This window comes from Leucopleurus acutus (genome assembly GCF_964270905.1).
Source record: "Leucopleurus acutus genome assembly, chromosome: 19".
In the NCBI taxonomy this organism is placed as follows: Eukaryota; Metazoa; Chordata; class Mammalia; order Artiodactyla; family Delphinidae; genus Leucopleurus; species Leucopleurus acutus.
In genome coordinates, this window is record NC_139161.1 from 1944330 (window position 1) to 1961517 (window position 17188).

Below are 17188 nucleotides of genomic sequence, written 5' to 3' on the forward strand. Positions count from 1 at the left end.
AATCTTGTCCTTGGGAACCCTGAACTAGGTGTTTCCATTCTGAAGGGTGATTGTTTTTATTTTGGCGGGGGGGGGGGGGTCACGCCACTTGGCTTGCAGGACCTTAGTTCCCCGACCAGGGATCGAACCCGTGCCCCCTGCAGTGGAAGCGCGGAGTTGGAGGGTGATTGCGTCATTGATGACTTGCTCGGTCTGAGTGTGGTAGGACGGAGTCAGAGGCGATCTGTGTTTGGAGGGAAGGCCGTGCACGGTTCTGGAGAAGTCACACGGAGACGCCCTCACGTGAGAGTTGGAGAGTCGACTGGATGCTGAAGAAGCTGTTTTTCAAAGAGAGCCAAGGATCGCCACCGATCTGTGTCAGGCTCCCTGGGAATATTTCTAAAACATGCAGATCCCAGGCCCCGTCTTGACCCTGAGGGGTGGGGCTCAGGCAGGGGCCAGCCTCCTGGGTGGGTGACCCCTGCTGTCACAGAGGGACCCGCACTTAGAAGGACCCTGTGCTTGCTTTAAAGCACACGTGCTGTGGCCACCTTGAAATTCTTAATTTTTTTTTTGTGTGTGTGTGGGGGGGTAGTAATTAAAAGAAAATAGGTTTTTAAGAAATTTATTTTGGGACTTCCCCGGTGGCACAGTGGTTAAGAATCCTCCTGCCAGTGCAGGGGACGTGGGTTCGAGCCCTGGTCCGGGAAGGTCTCACATGCCGCGGAGCAGCCAAGCCCGTGCGCTGCAACTACTGAGCCTGCGCTCTAGAGCCTGCGAGCCGTAACTACTGAGCCCGCGAGCTATAACTACTGAGCCCATGTGCCACAACTACTGAAACCCATGCACCTAGAGCCTGTGCTCCACAACAAGAGAAGCCACCGCAATGAGAAGCCCGCGCACCGCGATGATGAGTAGCCCCCGCTCACCGCAACTAGAGAAAGCCCGCGTGCAGCAACGAAGACCCAACGCAGCCAAAAATAAATGAAGAAATGAAGAAAATTTTTTTTAAAAAAGGAAATTTATTTTGCTGAAGTATATGTACAATGTTGGGTTAATTTCTGCTGCACAGCAAAGTGATTCGGTTATACACATATGCACATTCTTTTTCATATTCTTTTCCATTATGGTTTGTTACAGGATATTTATTATAATTCCTTGTGCTGTACAGTTGAAATTCTTAATTTTTGGACAAGGTTTCTCTCATTCTCATCTTGCACTGGACCCTGCAGATGACATGGCTAGTACTGGGCCTAGGAATCCAAGCAGAGCTGTAACCCACTCCGATTAATTGACTAGCAAAAGAGCTCTTTCACACAGGCTCCCGGGAGTTGGATGGTGTGGACCACAGGCCTGCGTCTGTGTTTGGGGCTGGGCTGGGTGTCAGAGGGTGGGTTTGGCGGGTGATGGGGAACAGGGACCACGACAAAGAAAGTAATGCTGAGACTTCCCTGGCGGTCCAGTGGTTAAGACTCTGCGCTTCCAATGGAACTAAGATCCCGCATGCCGCACAGCACAGCCAAAAAAAAAAAAGAAAAAAGAAAGTAATGCTTTCCAGGGAGCCTCTAGCATGGTTTTCTTGTCTGTAAGCCCTGCCCCCCTTTCCCAGGTGCTGTTTCACCCCAACAGTGGGGCGGCCGGAGAGGACGGAGCCCTTCAGACTGTCCGCGTGGAGCGGTACAAGGCCTTCTTCGTCACCGGTGAGTTACTGAGGGGCCCCGTCCCACCCGGACTCTCGCTCAAGCCTCCAGGATGATGTGGGCTGCCCCCTTTCAGGGTGCTCTCAGCATCTCCGATGGTGCCGCCCCAAACCCGGGCCCAGGAGGAGGGCTCAACACGCAAGGGCCCTGCCCAGGCCCTCTGCACCTACAGGTGCTAATAAGGCCTTTCTGCCGTTCGCCTAGATCTCCAGCCGGCTCAGAGCTGGTCCAGCACATCCACACTGTCCACTTTTTCACGTGAAAAACACTTCATCCCACGGTTATGCTTTCAATGCCAGTCTGGCTGAACATTCAGTGGGAGCTTAGAGATATTTTGAAGCAAGAGACTGTTTCAGAAAATAGATGTTAGAGGTCTATTTAGCAAAGCCAAGCCTCTCTCCTACTTGGCTCACCCTGTGACCATCTTAAACGTGTATTTTAGAAGGGTGATAGCATGGTTCTCAAAGTCTTGCCGTGGCTTTTTGCTTCCAAGTGAATTCGGACTCTCTCCACCCTGGGTCCCTGTACTTTCCTAGGCTTAGTTCTCCAAGAGCGACGGTCCTTCTCCTCGGCCTCCAGGTTAAACTCCCTCTCGGCTTTTAAGGCCGCCTGGATTGAGGACTGCTTCTCGTCCTCCCAGCTGGGTAGGACATGGAGAGCCCCGGTGCTTACCACATTCTGCCGTATACGCCAGTTATTTAAGTGCATCTTCTCTTTCTTCTAGTAGCTTTAAGCTCTCTAAACTCAGCCTCTGTGAGCTCTTTAATCGTTGTTGTCTTGACATGCTCGGCACAGAATCTTGCATCTGGTAGGAACCCTAACACTTTTTTTTAATGAATGAAAAACAAGCTCCCCCCCACGCGCCCCCCCCCCCAAAAAGCCCCTCACCCAAATCTGGGATCTGATGTGGGTTCCAATTTGATTCAGTTATTTTTTTTTAACTCAATTTCTTTTTTTAAAAAATGAGTTTGTTTATTTATTTAATTTATTTATTTTTGGCTGCGTTGGGTCTTCATTGCTACGCGCGGGCTTTCTCTAGTTGCAGCAAGCAGGCGTTACTCTTCGTTGCGGTGCGCGGACTTCTCATAGGGGTGGCTTCTCTTGTTGTGGAGCACGGGCTCTAAGCGCGTGGGCTCAGTAGCTGTGGCTCTCGGTCTCTAGAGCTCAGGCTCAGTAGTTGCGGCACACGGGCTTAGTTGCTCCGCGGCATGTGGGATCTTCCCAGACCAGGGCTCGAACCTGTGTCCCCTGCGTTGGCAGGCGGATTCTTAACCACTGCGCCACCAGGGAAGTCCTGATTCAGTCATTTAAAGTTAGAGCTTTCCAAAGAATTATATAATAAAGAACAAAAATTTATTTGCCCTGAGGGTGAATAAGTGACCCCAAAGAAAATGTGGCATAAAAACAAGTTCTTTGAGTTCATCACTTGAAAGATATTAAAAACGCCACAAGAATCTTCGACTTTCCAAGACCTAAAATGCAAACCAGTGAGATGTTTGTTATTCTTTCAGATGGAAAGTGTCCAGATGCCAGCCCTTACATTACCCTATCTCAGAGGTATGGTTTCTCCAGGCTGAGTTAATTTCAGAAGTCATAACCCAGCCAGAAAGCCCTTGTCATCGTGACGCTGGGATCATAAACGCTACTATGAAGTGATAGGACTGTTTGAAGGGATCACAGCCAGACAGGAATTATGATACCCAGGGGAGGTCTGTTCTTCTGAGGCATCACCAAACTCCCAGGAAAGTTAGCAAGGGAAGAATGGACATCTCAACAGATGGGATGAAATAGGATGAAACAGGATGAAGCCCGGATGTGCTCTGATTCCTCCTTTTCCCCACCCCCGTCGCTGAAGATCTGCCTGCTAATTACATAAAACTGCTTTGGGATAAGTGAGGTGAACTGACATCTACTGCATTAGATTAGAGAACGAGGTGTGTGTCCCTCTGTGATGAGGCTGTGGTTTCTGAGGTCGTGTCGTAGGAGGAGCTTAAGAGGCAGTGAGTCTGTTCCGCTGTGTGGCCTAGAATGAAGTGATCTTATTGCTTTTTCCTTTTTCAAAAGAGTAATTGAGGGAAACTTTACACACAGTGAAAGCCACAGACCTAAACGGCACGATTTGATGAGTTCCTATAAATGTATATACTTGCATAAGGACCCTCTTAATGCTGTGAATTACGTCGATTGGTTTTCAGATGTTAGGTCAACTTTACATTCCTGGATAAACTCAGTTGTGATGTGTTCTTCTTTTTATATATTGATGGATTTGATCTGCCGAGATTTTTTCTATAATTTTCCTTTCCTGCAATGTCTGTGTCGGGGTTAGGTATCAGGGTTTTGCTAACCTTGGGAAATGAGCTGGGAAGTGTTCCTTTCTCTGTTTTCTGGAAGGGGCTATGGGAGATTGGTATTCTTTCTTTCACGTCTGATTGAATTCATCTGTGAAACTCTTCGGACCTGGAGGTTTCTTGATGGAAAAGTTCTTGGTTATCAATTTAGTTTCTTTAATAGTATAGGGCTATTCCGATTTTTAATTTCTTCTTGTACCAGCTTTGGCAAGTTGTTAAAATAATTTGTCCGTTTCATCTGAGTTGTCAAATTTACTGGCCTAAATTTGTTCATAATATTTCCTCATTATCCTTTTAATTAATCTTTAATGAAGCAACTTTTAGCTCTGTTAATTTCCTTTAGCGTTTTCTATGTCGTGATTCCTGCTTTTATTTCCATCCCTTCTTTACTTACTTTACTCTCCTTGTTCTAGTTTACTAAAGAGGACATTTATATAATTAATTTTAAACCTTTCTCATGTTCAAATATAAGCGTTTATAGCTACAGTTTTCCCTTTAAGCATTGCTTTATCTGTATCTCCCAGATTCTATGTTTTACTTTCATTATCTAGTTGGAAATATTTTCTAGTACCTTGTATAGGTCATTTAGAAAGCTGGTGCTTAATTCCCAAATTTTGGGGCCTTTTTCAGCTCTTGTCTTGGTCATTTCTAATTTAATTTTATTGTGATCAGAAAACATACTCTGGAGGTTTTCAGTCTTTTGAAACTTATTGAGACTTATTTTATGGCCTTGCAGATGATCTGTCTTGGTGAACACACCATGTGGAAGTGAAGCAAATGTGTATTCTGCAGTTCTTGTGTATCATGTTCCGTAAATCTCAGTCAGGTGGAGGTGTTGATAGTTGTCTAGATCACCTATATCCCTCCCGGCTTTTTGTCTAGTTGTTCTATCAATTATTGAGAGAAGCGTTTTAAAAATCTCCGCTTAGGATGTAGATTGCCTATATTTCCCTTTAGTTTTGTCTTCCTTAAAAACGGACTCTCGATCCTTGTGAAATACCCCTCGTCATCTTGGTACTCCACGTCGTGAAGTATGTTTTGTCTAATGTAACATAGCCACTCCAGTTTCCTGTGCTTACTGTTTGTGTGATATATCTATTTTGTTCCTTTCAACTCAACTGCTTTTATATTTAAAATGCGTCTCTGTAGGCAGGAAAGAAAGGAATCTTGCTTTTTCATCCAGTTTGATAAGGCTCTGCTTTTTAACTGGCGAGTTTTGACTATTTGCTTTTCTCTACATAAGATCATTTCATCAACCAATAGAGGTGGTTTAACTTTTTCCTCCCCAGCCTGGATGCCTCCTGTTTCTGGTTCTTGCCTAATTTCTGTGGCTGGAACCTCCAGTACAATGTTGAATAGAAGTGGTGACAGTGGACATTCATGTCTTGTTCTTAATCTTAGGGGGAAAGCTTTCAGTCTTTCCTCACTAAGTGTGATGTTAGCTCTGGGTTTCTCACAGATAATTTTTATCAGGTTGAGGAAGTTCCTTTTTATTCCTAGTTTCCTGAGTGTTTATATCATGACAGAGTGTGGGATTTTGTCACATGCTTTTTCTGCATCTACTGAGATGATCTTTTTTTTGTCTTTTGTTCTATGAATATACATTGCTTTATTTACACTGACTGATTTTCATATGTTGAACCAACCTTGCATCCATGGGATAAATTCCACTAGGACATGGTGTATAATCCTTTTTATAAGCTGCTGAAATCAGTTTGCTAGTATGTATCGAGGGTTTTTTGTATCTCTATTGTCTGCAAGCCAAGGAAGAGAACCCTCGCCAGAAACCACATTTTCAAGAACCTTGATCTTGGACTTCTAGCCTCCAGAGCTGTGAGCAGATAAATTTCTATGATTTAAGCCACCCGGTCTATGGTACTTTGCTATGGCAGCCTAGGCTGTGACTAAAATACCACTTTAAGGCTCTTCGCCATGTCTGTTCATGGCTTGAGCTTATTTGTTTTCAAAGCTGAATAATATTCTATTGCCTGGACGTACCACAGTTAATGTATCCATTCACCCACTGAAGAAAATCTTGCTTGCTTCCAAGTCTTCACAATTAGGAGTAAACGTTTTGACGATTATGCTATAAACATCCACATGGAGGTCTTTTTGTGGACATACACTCATTTGAATAAATAACAAGAAGTGTGACTGCTAGATCGTTCGGTTAGAGTGTATTTAACTTTGTAAGAAAACACCAAGGTGTCTTCCAGAGTAGCTGCACTGTTTAGCGTCCCCGCCGGCAGTGATGACAGTCCCTGCTGCACACCCTCACCGGCATTCAGTGTCGCCACTGTTTTTCACCTTGGCCACTCTACTAGGTGTGCCGTGGGGTCTTGTTATTTAATTTGCAACTACTGATGACGTACAGCATTGAGCACCCTTTCGTATGCTTGTCTGCTAACTGTGTATCTTCTTTGCTGAGGTGTCTGTTCAGGTTCTCATTCTCATCATCCTGATTGTTGAGATTTAAGAGTTCTTTGTGCATTTCGGATAACAGCCCTTTATCAGATGTGCCTTGTGAGAATATTTTCTTCGAGTCGTGGCTTGACTTCTTGTTCTCTCGACAGGGTCTTTCTCGGGGTCTCTGAGCTTCCTTGATCTGCGGTTTGGTGTCTGACATGAATTTGGAGGAAATCTCAGGCATTATAGTTGCATAGATTTCTTCTATTCCTTTCACTCATTCTTCTCTTTCTAGTGTTCCCGTTACACTTTTTGTAGTTTCCTCACAGTTCTTGGATATTCTGCTCTGCGTTTTGCAGATTTTTTTCCCTCTTTGCTTTTCAACTTTGGAAGCTTCTTTTGAGATATCCTCAAGCTCAGAGATTCTTTCCTCAGCCGTGGAATCTGCGAACGAGCCCATCAAAGGCATTCTTATTCTTATTTCTGTCACAGTGCTTTTGATCACTGGCATTTATTTTTTTCTTTTTTCTTAGGATTTTCATCTAAAAGAGGACTCCCACCCCCATGGGGTTTTTAACTCTTAAACTCATCTACACTGAGCCTCCCGCCATTTGTTCATCACAGTTCGGGATTTCCTACCAGGGCACTGGTTCCCAGAGGTGCCCGCTTGTGGGTTTCTGCTCTGGTATGTTGTGCTTCTCTGTATTCTCACCTGTCTGTCTCCAGTTCGGGGGGCAGAGGTTTGCCCTGTGACCTCACTTCTCTGATGGATCTCAGAAGTCACTGACTTTGTAGTTTGTTCAGCTTTTTACTTGTTAGGATGGAGGGCTGACTTCCAGAGCTCCAAATGCTGGGCCAGAGACTAGAAGTTTCCTATTGAGTAGTTTTTAAGAACTGGACGTTGTGTGTGACGCACTGTAGAGACTCTGACTTTCAGTCTGAGGGGTGTTGACTCTGGTTCTCACGGGCAGTTACCTGCTGCCTCATCCCCTCAGACTTGAGGAGGCTTGATTTTATGCGTTGTCAGAACTGGGCTCTGTTGGATTTTATCCTTAATCTTAGGTAAACGCCTTCATTCCGGGATACAGCCTTTACTCCTAGCATGAACCTTCTGGGACTTCAATGGAAAATATGAAGTGTTGATCAAGCCTTTCTAACTTAACAGAATTCACACTCTAAATTCTGCCTTCCCTGCACTGGGTAGCACGGAAATGCGTGCTGAGCTCTTCAGACTTGTAGCTGTTGCTAGAATCTGTGCACGCCCGGTTCAGGGGTCAGCCAAGGCTCTGAAGGGAGCTTATCTGCAGATTTGAAGCCTTCCCCCCTCCAGCCCTCTCCTTCCCAGGACTTTGCCCACCAATCTGCATCTGCGGTGGCAGCTCTGAACTCTGTTCCCTGACACCTCAAGCCAAAGAGACCACAGCCCCCCCCTGGGGCTTTAGCTGCCCCACGCCGCTCTGACTGGGTGGGTGGGGGGTGTCCCCAGGGGAGAACACTTAAACACAGACCCCACCCCGTGCGGCCTCCTGCTTTCAAAAATCAAGTTCCTTTCTGCCTGCATGGACGATTTTCTGGTGCCTTCAATTGGTTGTTTTTTTTCTGTATGTTGCCTAGAACTTAAAATTGTCATCTATGGGAGGATGAGTTTTATGTGAGCTACTCCATTATTCCCATAAGCGGAAGCCTTTAATTTTTATAAGAGGAGTCAGTCCCCACCTTCGCCTGACTGATTGCCAAAGCTCGCGTCACCTCTGTTTATTGGCAAAGAAGAGCCAACTTCAACTCCAGACACTAGGCAACGGCCCTTCCTCTTCGTTGGACAAACTGAAATCCACCCCAGGAGGAGCAGCGTCAACGGGGGCTTCCTGAAGGCTGCGCGATCTACCCGTCCTTCCCTCTCAGTGGTTCACACTTTGCGTTTCTGTTCAGATCGGCCCAGAGTGAGAGCTGCGTCCTCCCGTGGTGTGACTGTGGCTCCTTCGTGGGGATTTGCTTTTACTGAGTTGCACTTGGGCTTCAGGCCCTCAGCTTGTAGCGGAGGGTGGGATAGAAAGTTGTCAGCTGGACCGGCCTCATCGCACAGCTGTGCTTTTCATAAGGATGCTGTCGAGTGTTCCATCCTGTAGGAGGAGCCGGTGGAAAAAATTCTCTCACACCTCAGGGCTCTGCTTCCCCGAGTGGCTGGTAAATGTCTACCTTGTTCATGTTTCCCCGCTAAGGACACCAGAGGCAAAGGAAGTGTTCAGGATTGCCTGTGTGTCCCAGGGCTGTCCTCTGCCTGAATTCCTTTTGTTGATATAATTGTATTGTGTTCATTCCTGTCAGAAGCCCTAACGGAAAAGGGGGCAAAAAGAAAAAGTCATCTGAATCATTAAGAGCCAAGGAGGCTGCCGTCGCTCCGAACGTTTCCGTCACCCGTCTTCGGGCAGATTCTGACTCAGACAAGAAACTGAACTGCAGCCCGCAGTGAAACGACTTCCCTGGCCTCCCTGCCTGATTTGCCAAATTGAGTGTCCTGTGGACTCAAGACATCAATTTTCAAAAGACACATCACATGTACTCCCAGAGGGTAGAGGGGAAAGATACTTGAGTCAGTGTCTTAGTGGCAGGGAGAGCGGGCACTGGAACGTTGGAGTCCTGGTATGTTTGCACTCACTTGCAATCCGGTGCTGGGCTTGACGGGGTCTCTGTTGTCGCCCGCTCCAGGTGGGGCCAGAGCCTGCGACGGCAGCGTCGGCCCCGAGCGGCACCACGAGCCTCCCCTCATCTTTAACCTGGATGACGATGTCGCAGAAGCCGCGCCTCTGGACCGGGGTAGTGCCGAGTACCAGCGGGTGCTGCCCGAGGTCAGAGCGGCTCTCTCGGAGGTCCTTGAAGACATTGCCGGCGACAACACCTCCCGAGCCGATTACAGTCAGGACCCTTCCGTGACCCCCTGCTGTAATCCCCACCAAACCGCCTGCCGCTGCCAGGCCGCGTGACGGCAACACCGGCAAGCGAGACGGGCGGGTTCACATCCCGACTGCGGTTTTGCCCACTTTGCAGTGACGTGTGCTTTAAAACTAAGGCTCAGAAGTTTGTTCTGAAGCCACCACTCCGCGTCCCCCGCTGTCCCTTCCGCGTGCCGGCTTGAGGGCATGCCGAGCCCGAGCTGTAAGAAAAGGCACCTGGGCTGTGGAGTCAGGAGTCAGGCCAGGTCCCAGCCCCAGCTTTGAGCCTGGGCAGTTGTTTAACCTGACTCGCAAGCTGATCTTGAGGAGGAGACAGGTGGTGCGTGCGGGTGCCTGCCTGGCGCGCGGCGTGACGCCTGCTCGCTCGATATGTTCTAGCTGCCTTTTCTTATGCACCCGGTTTTGCCGGTCATTTGAACAGAGGCTCCTCCCGGCCGGCATCTAGAGCAGCACCTCCGTCTTTCACAGGCGCACAATCACCTGGGAGCCTGTGACCGTGCGGACTCTGACCAGGTGGGCTGGGGGGCCTGAGGCGCTCCGTGTCTGGGAAGCCACCCCGGGGGCTGCAGACCTGACAAGGTGAGAGCTGCTTCCAGGCCGCGGAAGCCCGCAGCCCTGCCCACCGACCACCACCCCGTGCGGCAGGTCAAGCGGCTGTATTGTAAAGATTTTAGGGGTGCTTCCTGCTTTCAGAAACCACAAAGAAGTAAAGTTTTAAAGCCTCAAAAGTGCATTGCCATGGTTTTATTATCAGTGTCCTAAATGGGACTGAAAGGTCATAAATGATTTATTCCAATCACTGCACAAACCTTTTGCCTGGCTAAAATAGCCCCTCTCTCTGTGTCGCATATACAAGAAATACAGTTCAGAGAGATTCTCCGGTAAGTACATTTTTACGCAGCATACGCTTTCGAAAGGATGCTCTCTGTAATATCAAATTAGGGTTATAGACCAAAATGGTTCGTCCACGTGGACGCTCTGGCTGGGACGCACTTTCAACAACGGCAGGATGTGGATTCGCAGCGGCTCCCGCACCCACCGGCCACCGGGGCTGAGACGAGCCTGCTGGGCAGCAAACCGCGTCCCGGGTTCCTGACCCCCCATTCTGCTCACACAACCGCATGCCTTGCATCCACCTTCCTGGTCGTCTCCAAAACCGCCTGACAGAGGGGCGGTCCTGCCGTTCACCATGACTGCTTCGTTTTGCCCTTCTGATCGCCGCGGCACAAGATTATCTACCGAAATCAAAACAGAACGGCCTTACTCTTTCCGGGAGGGGGCTGACGGGCCGGCTGCACGGTCAGCAGACCTGTGCCCACGCGGGGTCGGCGGGGGCAGGCTGGGCCCGGCAGAGCGTTCCCGCCTGTCTGTCCACAGGCCGCCCCTCGCGTGTGGTCACGGAAGAGGCACCCGTCTTCTTTAGGTGTAGACGAGGTGGCAGTTTCAGAAAATACTTTTCGTGAAAATGTATGTGTGTATTGATGTGTTTATGGGTTGCTTTTTTTTTTTTTTTTAAGGCTCATCTTACTTGTAAACACAGACTGCTAGATCACCATGAGAAGGTCAGTAACACCCTTGGTCCCAAGAGTAAGACGAATGTCAGAATATATGCAAACCTGTCAAGGCTGGCTTGTTACCGAAACCAAAGCTACTCTCTTCTTGAATACAGCATCTTTCTAAGGGACCAGAAAGGATCGATTCTCTTTTCCCTCATTGTGCTTGGAGCAAAGTCAATCCCAAGGAGATGAGAGGGCTCATACCCAGGTTAGTGTCAGTATACTTAAAAAAGAAGATCAGCAGTGATGACCCAGTGAGCCCCTCAGGAGATTATCCGAGCAAACCTAGGCTCGTGTCCGGGAGAAGCTGAGACCCCAAGATCCGTCAGGATCCCGGAAGGTGTTAAGGCATGTGGGTAGAGAGGAGGATTCTGGACAGATGTTTGCAACAGGCATGACCGTTCAGAACAGAGACAGAGAGAGGAAGCTGTTTAGCATCTCCAGTGGACTATCACTGCCAATGAGGACATGACTAATATGGTCCCTCTTGCAAGAACATCCCAGGGGCACTCAGGCCCCGATCCTTGTGCACTGAGATGCAGAAGCCCACCTGCTACCCCATCGCTCTGCCTGCAGGCATGAGGGCAGGGCTGGGGTCTGATGGTCTCCGAGACCCCTACCACCGGCTCCGCACACGGGGGCTGCTCCGAAATTGCTAGGGCCTAGCGACCGTTCTGGGGAAGCTCGTTCAGTGATCAGCACTCTCACTGGCAGGAAGCCTTCCTTCTACATAAATAAAAATCGACGCAGTTTAAACCAACTTCCACTCGTTTGGTCCTTACGAGGGAGACAGGACGAATGGCTTGTACCAGGCTTCCTGGCACCGAATAAGCAAACAGGCCTTTCATTTTAGTGCTATAGTTCTTAAGTGTCTCCAATTTTTTTTTTTTTTTAACTCCAAATGATCTGCATGGTGTACGTATTATTTGATACAGGTTTTCTTTAGCAAGGGATCACCTTCTGAATGCCGATATCCAAATTCTGTAAATATAAGAGGTTTCGAGGTCTACTCTGATTACAGTTAAGTATCTAACAATCTAATCTTTTACAGCAGTCACAGACTTTTACCAAAATTGCTGATTCCATTAGATTCCACATGTATACCCACTGCATCTGACCTGCTCTGGTTCCCGGAAGATACAGCTTCAGATAAATGACCACCAACTTTTGTGGGGGACAGAAAAGCTCCCGCTATAGCGAGTAGGGTCAGGAGAACCCAAGAGCAAAACAACTGGTCCCTTGGGAGGGGTCTACTGGGAGACGTTTTTAAACGTGTAATTAGTATTTTGAAGAATGACTGCTTTCCACCCCTAAGATGTAAACTTGACTGGTTGGCACTGTATTTGACAATCTGTCTATTAAAAGCCAGAAAGGCCGATCTCAAGCTGCAACCCACAGAGCCTTCTGGGAAGCCAGGAACACGGCCCTGCAGTCCTGCACGAAGGGCCCTACAGCAGCTCTTGTTTTTGTTTCACTAGACTTACTAGATTGTCCTATAGATCTCTGCAAGAGAGACGCCAGACCCGCACTCCACCCTTTGGCAAATGGAATCCAACTGACCCAAAATCATGACCAAGAGAAAACAATGCAGCCCAAGATCTATGCCCAATGGCTACTTCTCTCTGCTTCCAGGAGGGACAGTCAGCTGACCCTCCAAGCCTTGGCCTAAACACTGCTTCCATCTTGAAACGACTTCAAGTGGACCGTCTGGGCGGTTTTCTGACTGAAGCTCATAAGAGGGGTCTCTATGTTGCTCTGAACGGAAGCTCGAAGAACCAGAACCAGGGGGACAAGCTTCTCTTCACCCCAGGATGCTGAGAGGAGCCATGCCCAGCGCCCAGCTAAGCCTGGGCCCTCGCTGCCGGGACGGCTGAAGCAGGATGCTGGGGAGGTGCCCGGCTAGAGGTGCCCGGGGGGCTTCCCACCGCCGCTCCGCTCTCCGAGTGGCTGTTAACGCACAGGGGTCAGTCCTGTCAGAGCCGGAGGAGGGCGAGGGCCCAGCCCTGTCAGAGCATCGCCTTCAGCATCACAAGGGCGGCAACATTCTGCTCAGAGCATCTCGGGAACCTCAGGAAAAGAAGAGCTTAGACGGACCAGTTTCTCCCTTGAGCAGCAGAGGCTGCTAAGGAAGCAGTCAAGGCGCCCGGGCCTCCGAACGCGGGGAGGCCGCCACGGCACCCTGGGCAAGCGCGCGGTTATCCTGACACTGTCAGGTGGGCTAGTCTGTGGGGTCTGAGGCTTCCCGGGTGTTAGGGGAGGATTAGTTGTGACAGACGAGACAACAGGGAAAGGACTCCGCCCCGTGCACAGGTGAGGGTTCTGTCTAAGCACACGGATTGGATGCTCTTAAGGGTGCCCAATGCTCACAGGGGGGAACTCATTCTCATCATCAAGACACACTGGTCCCGTCGCAAACTCGTGTTCGGGGATGACCTCTCCTCGGAGCGCCCCGCCATCCTCAGAATAACCTGGAAACCAACAGTGAGACGTGAGAGAAGCCATGGGTCTGTTCCTAGGCCGCGACCCCTGGGCCGGGCCTCAGCACAGCGAGCGTCCGGGGACCCACGGGACGGACTGTGCTCCCCACGAGTGCAAATCCTCAAGCGTTTACGGCCCGAAGCCCCTGGGCGGCTGGTCTCCTCCACCCGCCCGCCCCAGCTCCTCCAGCTTTCCACCTGATTACAAGCCGTCCAGGAGGCAACGCGTTCCCACTGCTTGTTAGGGAGGCGGCCGCTGGGGGCTCTGCCGGCCCTGCTCCGGGACCCGCGTTTAAGGCTACGCCCAGGGCCGCGTCTGGCGGAGACACGTGGTTCGGGGGAGTGCTCCGTCCACAGGCAGCGGTGACGGAGAAGGGGGCCGCTGTCACACAGGTCCCCCGTGCCCGCTCACCTGGCACCGTGGAGGCTGCAGAAGGGCTTGGTCTGGCCACAGTTGCTGCGTAAGACTGAGGTAATGAAGCTCTGAGGTCATTTTCTTTGTTCTCATCGGCAGTTCCTGAGCCAAGCAAGCTGACGTGGGGGAAGGAAGAGACAAGAAGGTCACCTCACGCCCAGGGCCCTTGCAAAAGGCAAAGCACCGGAAGCCCGTGCTGGGCCCCTGGGGTTCACGGCCTGCCAGGTCAGCGTGGACCAGCGTGACCTTCACCTGCCGATCACGGGAGTTCTCATCTCTGGCGTTTAGTAAACCGAGATCGGTCCTGTGCTCCTCCTGGCACGCGCAGGCAAGGGCACCCGGGAGCCCCAGGTGACGGGGCAGTGGCAGCTCGGGGCATCCTCTCCGCAGCAGGAGGTTGCCCTGCCCTTGGCCGCAGAGGTCAGGAGAACGTCTCAATTCAGTTCGGTACACGGCTCGGAGTGCCTGTTATGTCTGAGGGACCCCGGGAAGAGGAAGGCCCAGCAGGGAGACCCCATTTTGCATGTCATTGCGCCCTACGTGAACCCAGCGCCAAGCAGGGCCCCTCTGGCTCTGCCCCTGGGCCCGCCCCTGAAGGAGGAAGGGAAGCAAGAGCGCTGACGCTGGGCGCCGTCGGGGCTGAGGGGCACACGACACAGGCGGCCCTTGAAAGGCCGGCTTTCTGAACACCGGTCTCCTCACCTGTGGGTCTTGATTAGGACGCAGTCTCCTCCGTCCTGAGGGTCCAAGCTGTAGATGTAAAGGTGTCCACTGGACGATGCCACCAGGAGCCTCGGTAGCTTCTGGATCCTAAGGGCCAGGAAGACATGTGCTGGGATGGCAACGTACGTGGGCGGCAGATCCGCTTCCAGGGACGAAACGCCCCCCCCCCCCCCCCCCGGGGACATCACCAGCGTCTTGTCCCGACATCCATGAACCCGCAGCCCGCTGACCCCAGAGTCTGGGTTTCTGGTGATTTCCTTGCGTGTGTCCTAGTGATCTACCTTGAGGATGACTTCTTGTCTTTGACCATAATTGTGTGGGTGAGACAAAAGGATATGCATACACCCTGCTGCTCTGTGAGGTTCCCCTGCCAACAAAAGCGTCCGCCTACCTGCCTTATGTGTGTCTCTGCCTTTAACAGCGGAAGGAAGGAGGCAGGTGCAAAACTGGCCCCCATCTTTGCTGGCTAGTTTTACAGAATTTTTCAAATGTTCGGCTTTAATAAACACTTTTTAATGTCTTAGATAAAACACCTGTCGACCCCATATGTATCTGGACCGAGACTTTGGAACTAGAGCCTTTTTACATAATTCCATAAAAATGGGAACTGTCTTCAAGACAGTGTCACTGGAATGAGAAGGTTAAAATTCCCATGCCAGCTTCCAGCTCAGCCTCTCAGCCCCCGGAGAAAGGGTCCCGCCGGACGGGAAAGCGGCTGGCCGGCCACGGGGGGCCGTGGGTCCTGACCCTACGTGCCCTTCTTGGCTCCCTTCTCTTGCCTTTCTTTTAAACCTGTGCGTGTGTGTCTGGGGCAAGTAAACCTGTGCTGTGGGGAAGCAAATCTGTGATGGTTTGTGCCTGGTGAGGGGTGGCGCTGCACGTACGTAGAGAGGGTGCAGATGTTCCTGTGCCCAGAGAAGCCCAGGCGCCCGGTGGCAAAGGCCCTGTCCTGGTTCATCATGTCGGACACCTGGGTGGGGAGGTAGTTGGTCGCAGCCATGAGCATCTTTCCCATGTAGCTGGTCCAGGTCGAGGGCTCCTCTGGCTGGCTGGGGAGCAAAAGGCACAGGCGAGGGTGAGGCCAAGCCCTTCTGCAGCCTCCACGGTGCCAGGTGAGGGTGAGGATGTTGGAGGCCTGGCAGCCGTCCAACATCCCCGGCCGACGCTGGGAGCCGTGCTCACCGCAGCGGGAAGGGACTGTGCCCGGGCATGACGTTCCGCCCACCCGAACGCTCAGGACGTGCCATTCTGGCCGTACCCAGAGGGCGTCAAGGGCTCGTGTGTCCTTCGGAAGAGCCATTGCACGGCCGTTAAGAGGTTCCCAGTGTGACGGCCCTCCTGCATTAAGCAAGCTGAATCTATCAGCCTGATTTCTAGGTTCCTGGAAGGGGGCTGGGCAGAGAGTGAGTTGGAATCAGTCCCTGGGCTCTGTAACCTAAGCCCAGGCCTGTTCTGGGCTCACCGAAGAAAAGAACAGGCCGATCTCAGCGTCAAGGCCTCCCAGCCAGACTGCGTGGGAAGCAAACCTCCGGGCAAGATGCTTGGACAGGTGTTTGGTTACAGCCCTCGAGCCACCCGGGTGGGTGCTGGCAATGCACAAAGGTCGGGGGAATTCAAAAGGACCTGGTGTGCCCCCTGCAGTCCCCGTGCCGCATCCTGGGGTCTCTGGCAGACAAGGGGGGACGGCTGTGTGGTGAGACGCGGGTGGGCAGGGTGGACACTCGCCTCTGCGCCGAGCAGCCCGGCGAGGACCAGGGTCGCCGCATGCGCCCCAGGCACCCCGGCCGAGAGGCCGCTTGTCCGGGGGATGCATCCTGGTGAGGGACACGGCCCGCGGCTCCGAAGCCCTGGGGTTTATTCCCCCCTGTCACCGCCTGGACAAACCTCCCTGGGTCTCGAGGTTCTCGTCTGGAGGCGACGGGCGCTTCCAGGCTCCCGCCGTCCCCCTAACATCCTGAGCCTCGTGGGACACACCTGCGCGGCTCGCCCTGGCGCGCTGCACTAAGGGTGGGGCGTCACCGAGGGGTACCAGCCACACCCAGGTCCTGCATCCGAGGCGGGGCGCAGCACAGATGGAAAAGGGAGGACGCGTGGGCGCTCCAGACAGGGTGCCCGGGACACGGCCCCGTTCGGGGCGACTCCAAGACCACAGAGGAGGGAGGGGCGGAGGGCGTTCCTCCACCCCTCATATCCCGCTGTCCTCACCGGGGACCACGGGGACAATCACGGTCCCCTGCCCGTGAGAACTAAAGCGGCGGCACAGCGTAGGGGCTGGCGTCCGGCGAGTGCTGTCTCATAAGAGGGCGTCTCCGGGGCTGGCGGGACTGAAGAGGCTTGGTCGCCGGGCTAGGCCCCGAGGCAGGTGTGTCTCCGAGCGGGGTGGGGGGGGCAGGAGGGGGGCCCATCAGATGCTCTGGACAAGCATCTGAGAGTCAGGGCCACGCTGGGCCGGCCCAGGGGGCAGAGGCAGGGAGGCCTCAGCTCAGGCAAGGTGCGGCGAGAAAAGCCTCGACATCGCACGGCACTTGTTCTCTTTCTGACTCACTTCGCTTAGTCTGACAATCTGTAGGAATCGAAACTGCGACACAGATGAACTCATCTACAACACAGAAACAGACTCCCAGACACAGGGA

The 17188-nt window shown here is 51.8% G+C and overlaps 2 protein-coding genes across 6 annotated transcripts in view; one reads left to right on the plus strand and one right to left on the minus strand.

The window, feature by feature from the left end:
• ARSG (arylsulfatase G) overlaps positions 1-9414 on the plus strand; it is a gene marked incomplete at its 3' end in the record, with an annotated part of 69450 nt that extends 60036 nt beyond the window's left edge. Inside the window, exons 10-12 of one of the 2 annotated variants that reach the window (XM_082861176.1) lie at positions 1589-1679; positions 1756-1851; positions 9140-9414. In XM_082861176.1, the coding sequence (XP_082717302.1) occupies positions 1589-1679; positions 1756-1851; positions 9140-9414 (462 nt within the window). The remainder of the gene's footprint in view (positions 1-1588; positions 1680-1755; positions 1852-9139) is intronic. The other variant, XM_082861177.1, reaches the window with a different exon arrangement.
• Positions 9415-9836: 422 nt separating this feature from the next.
• WIPI1 (WD repeat domain, phosphoinositide interacting 1) overlaps positions 9837-17188 on the minus strand; it is a 30056-nt gene continuing 22704 nt past the window's right edge. Inside the window, exons 9-14 of one of the 4 annotated variants that reach the window (XM_082861179.1) lie at positions 15440-15604; positions 14535-14642; positions 13830-13948; positions 13308-13408; positions 11491-11666; positions 9837-10619 (exon numbers count right to left, since the gene is read on the minus strand). In XM_082861179.1, coding sequence (XP_082717305.1) covers positions 10616-10619; positions 11491-11666; positions 13308-13408; positions 13830-13948; positions 14535-14642; positions 15440-15604 — 673 coding nt within the window. In that variant the 3' untranslated portion in view covers positions 9837-10615. Of the gene's footprint in view, positions 11667-13307; positions 13409-13829; positions 13949-14534; positions 14643-15439; positions 15605-17188 lie in introns of all 4 variants that reach the window. The other 3 variants (XM_082861180.1, XM_082861178.1, XM_082861181.1) reach the window with 3 other exon arrangements.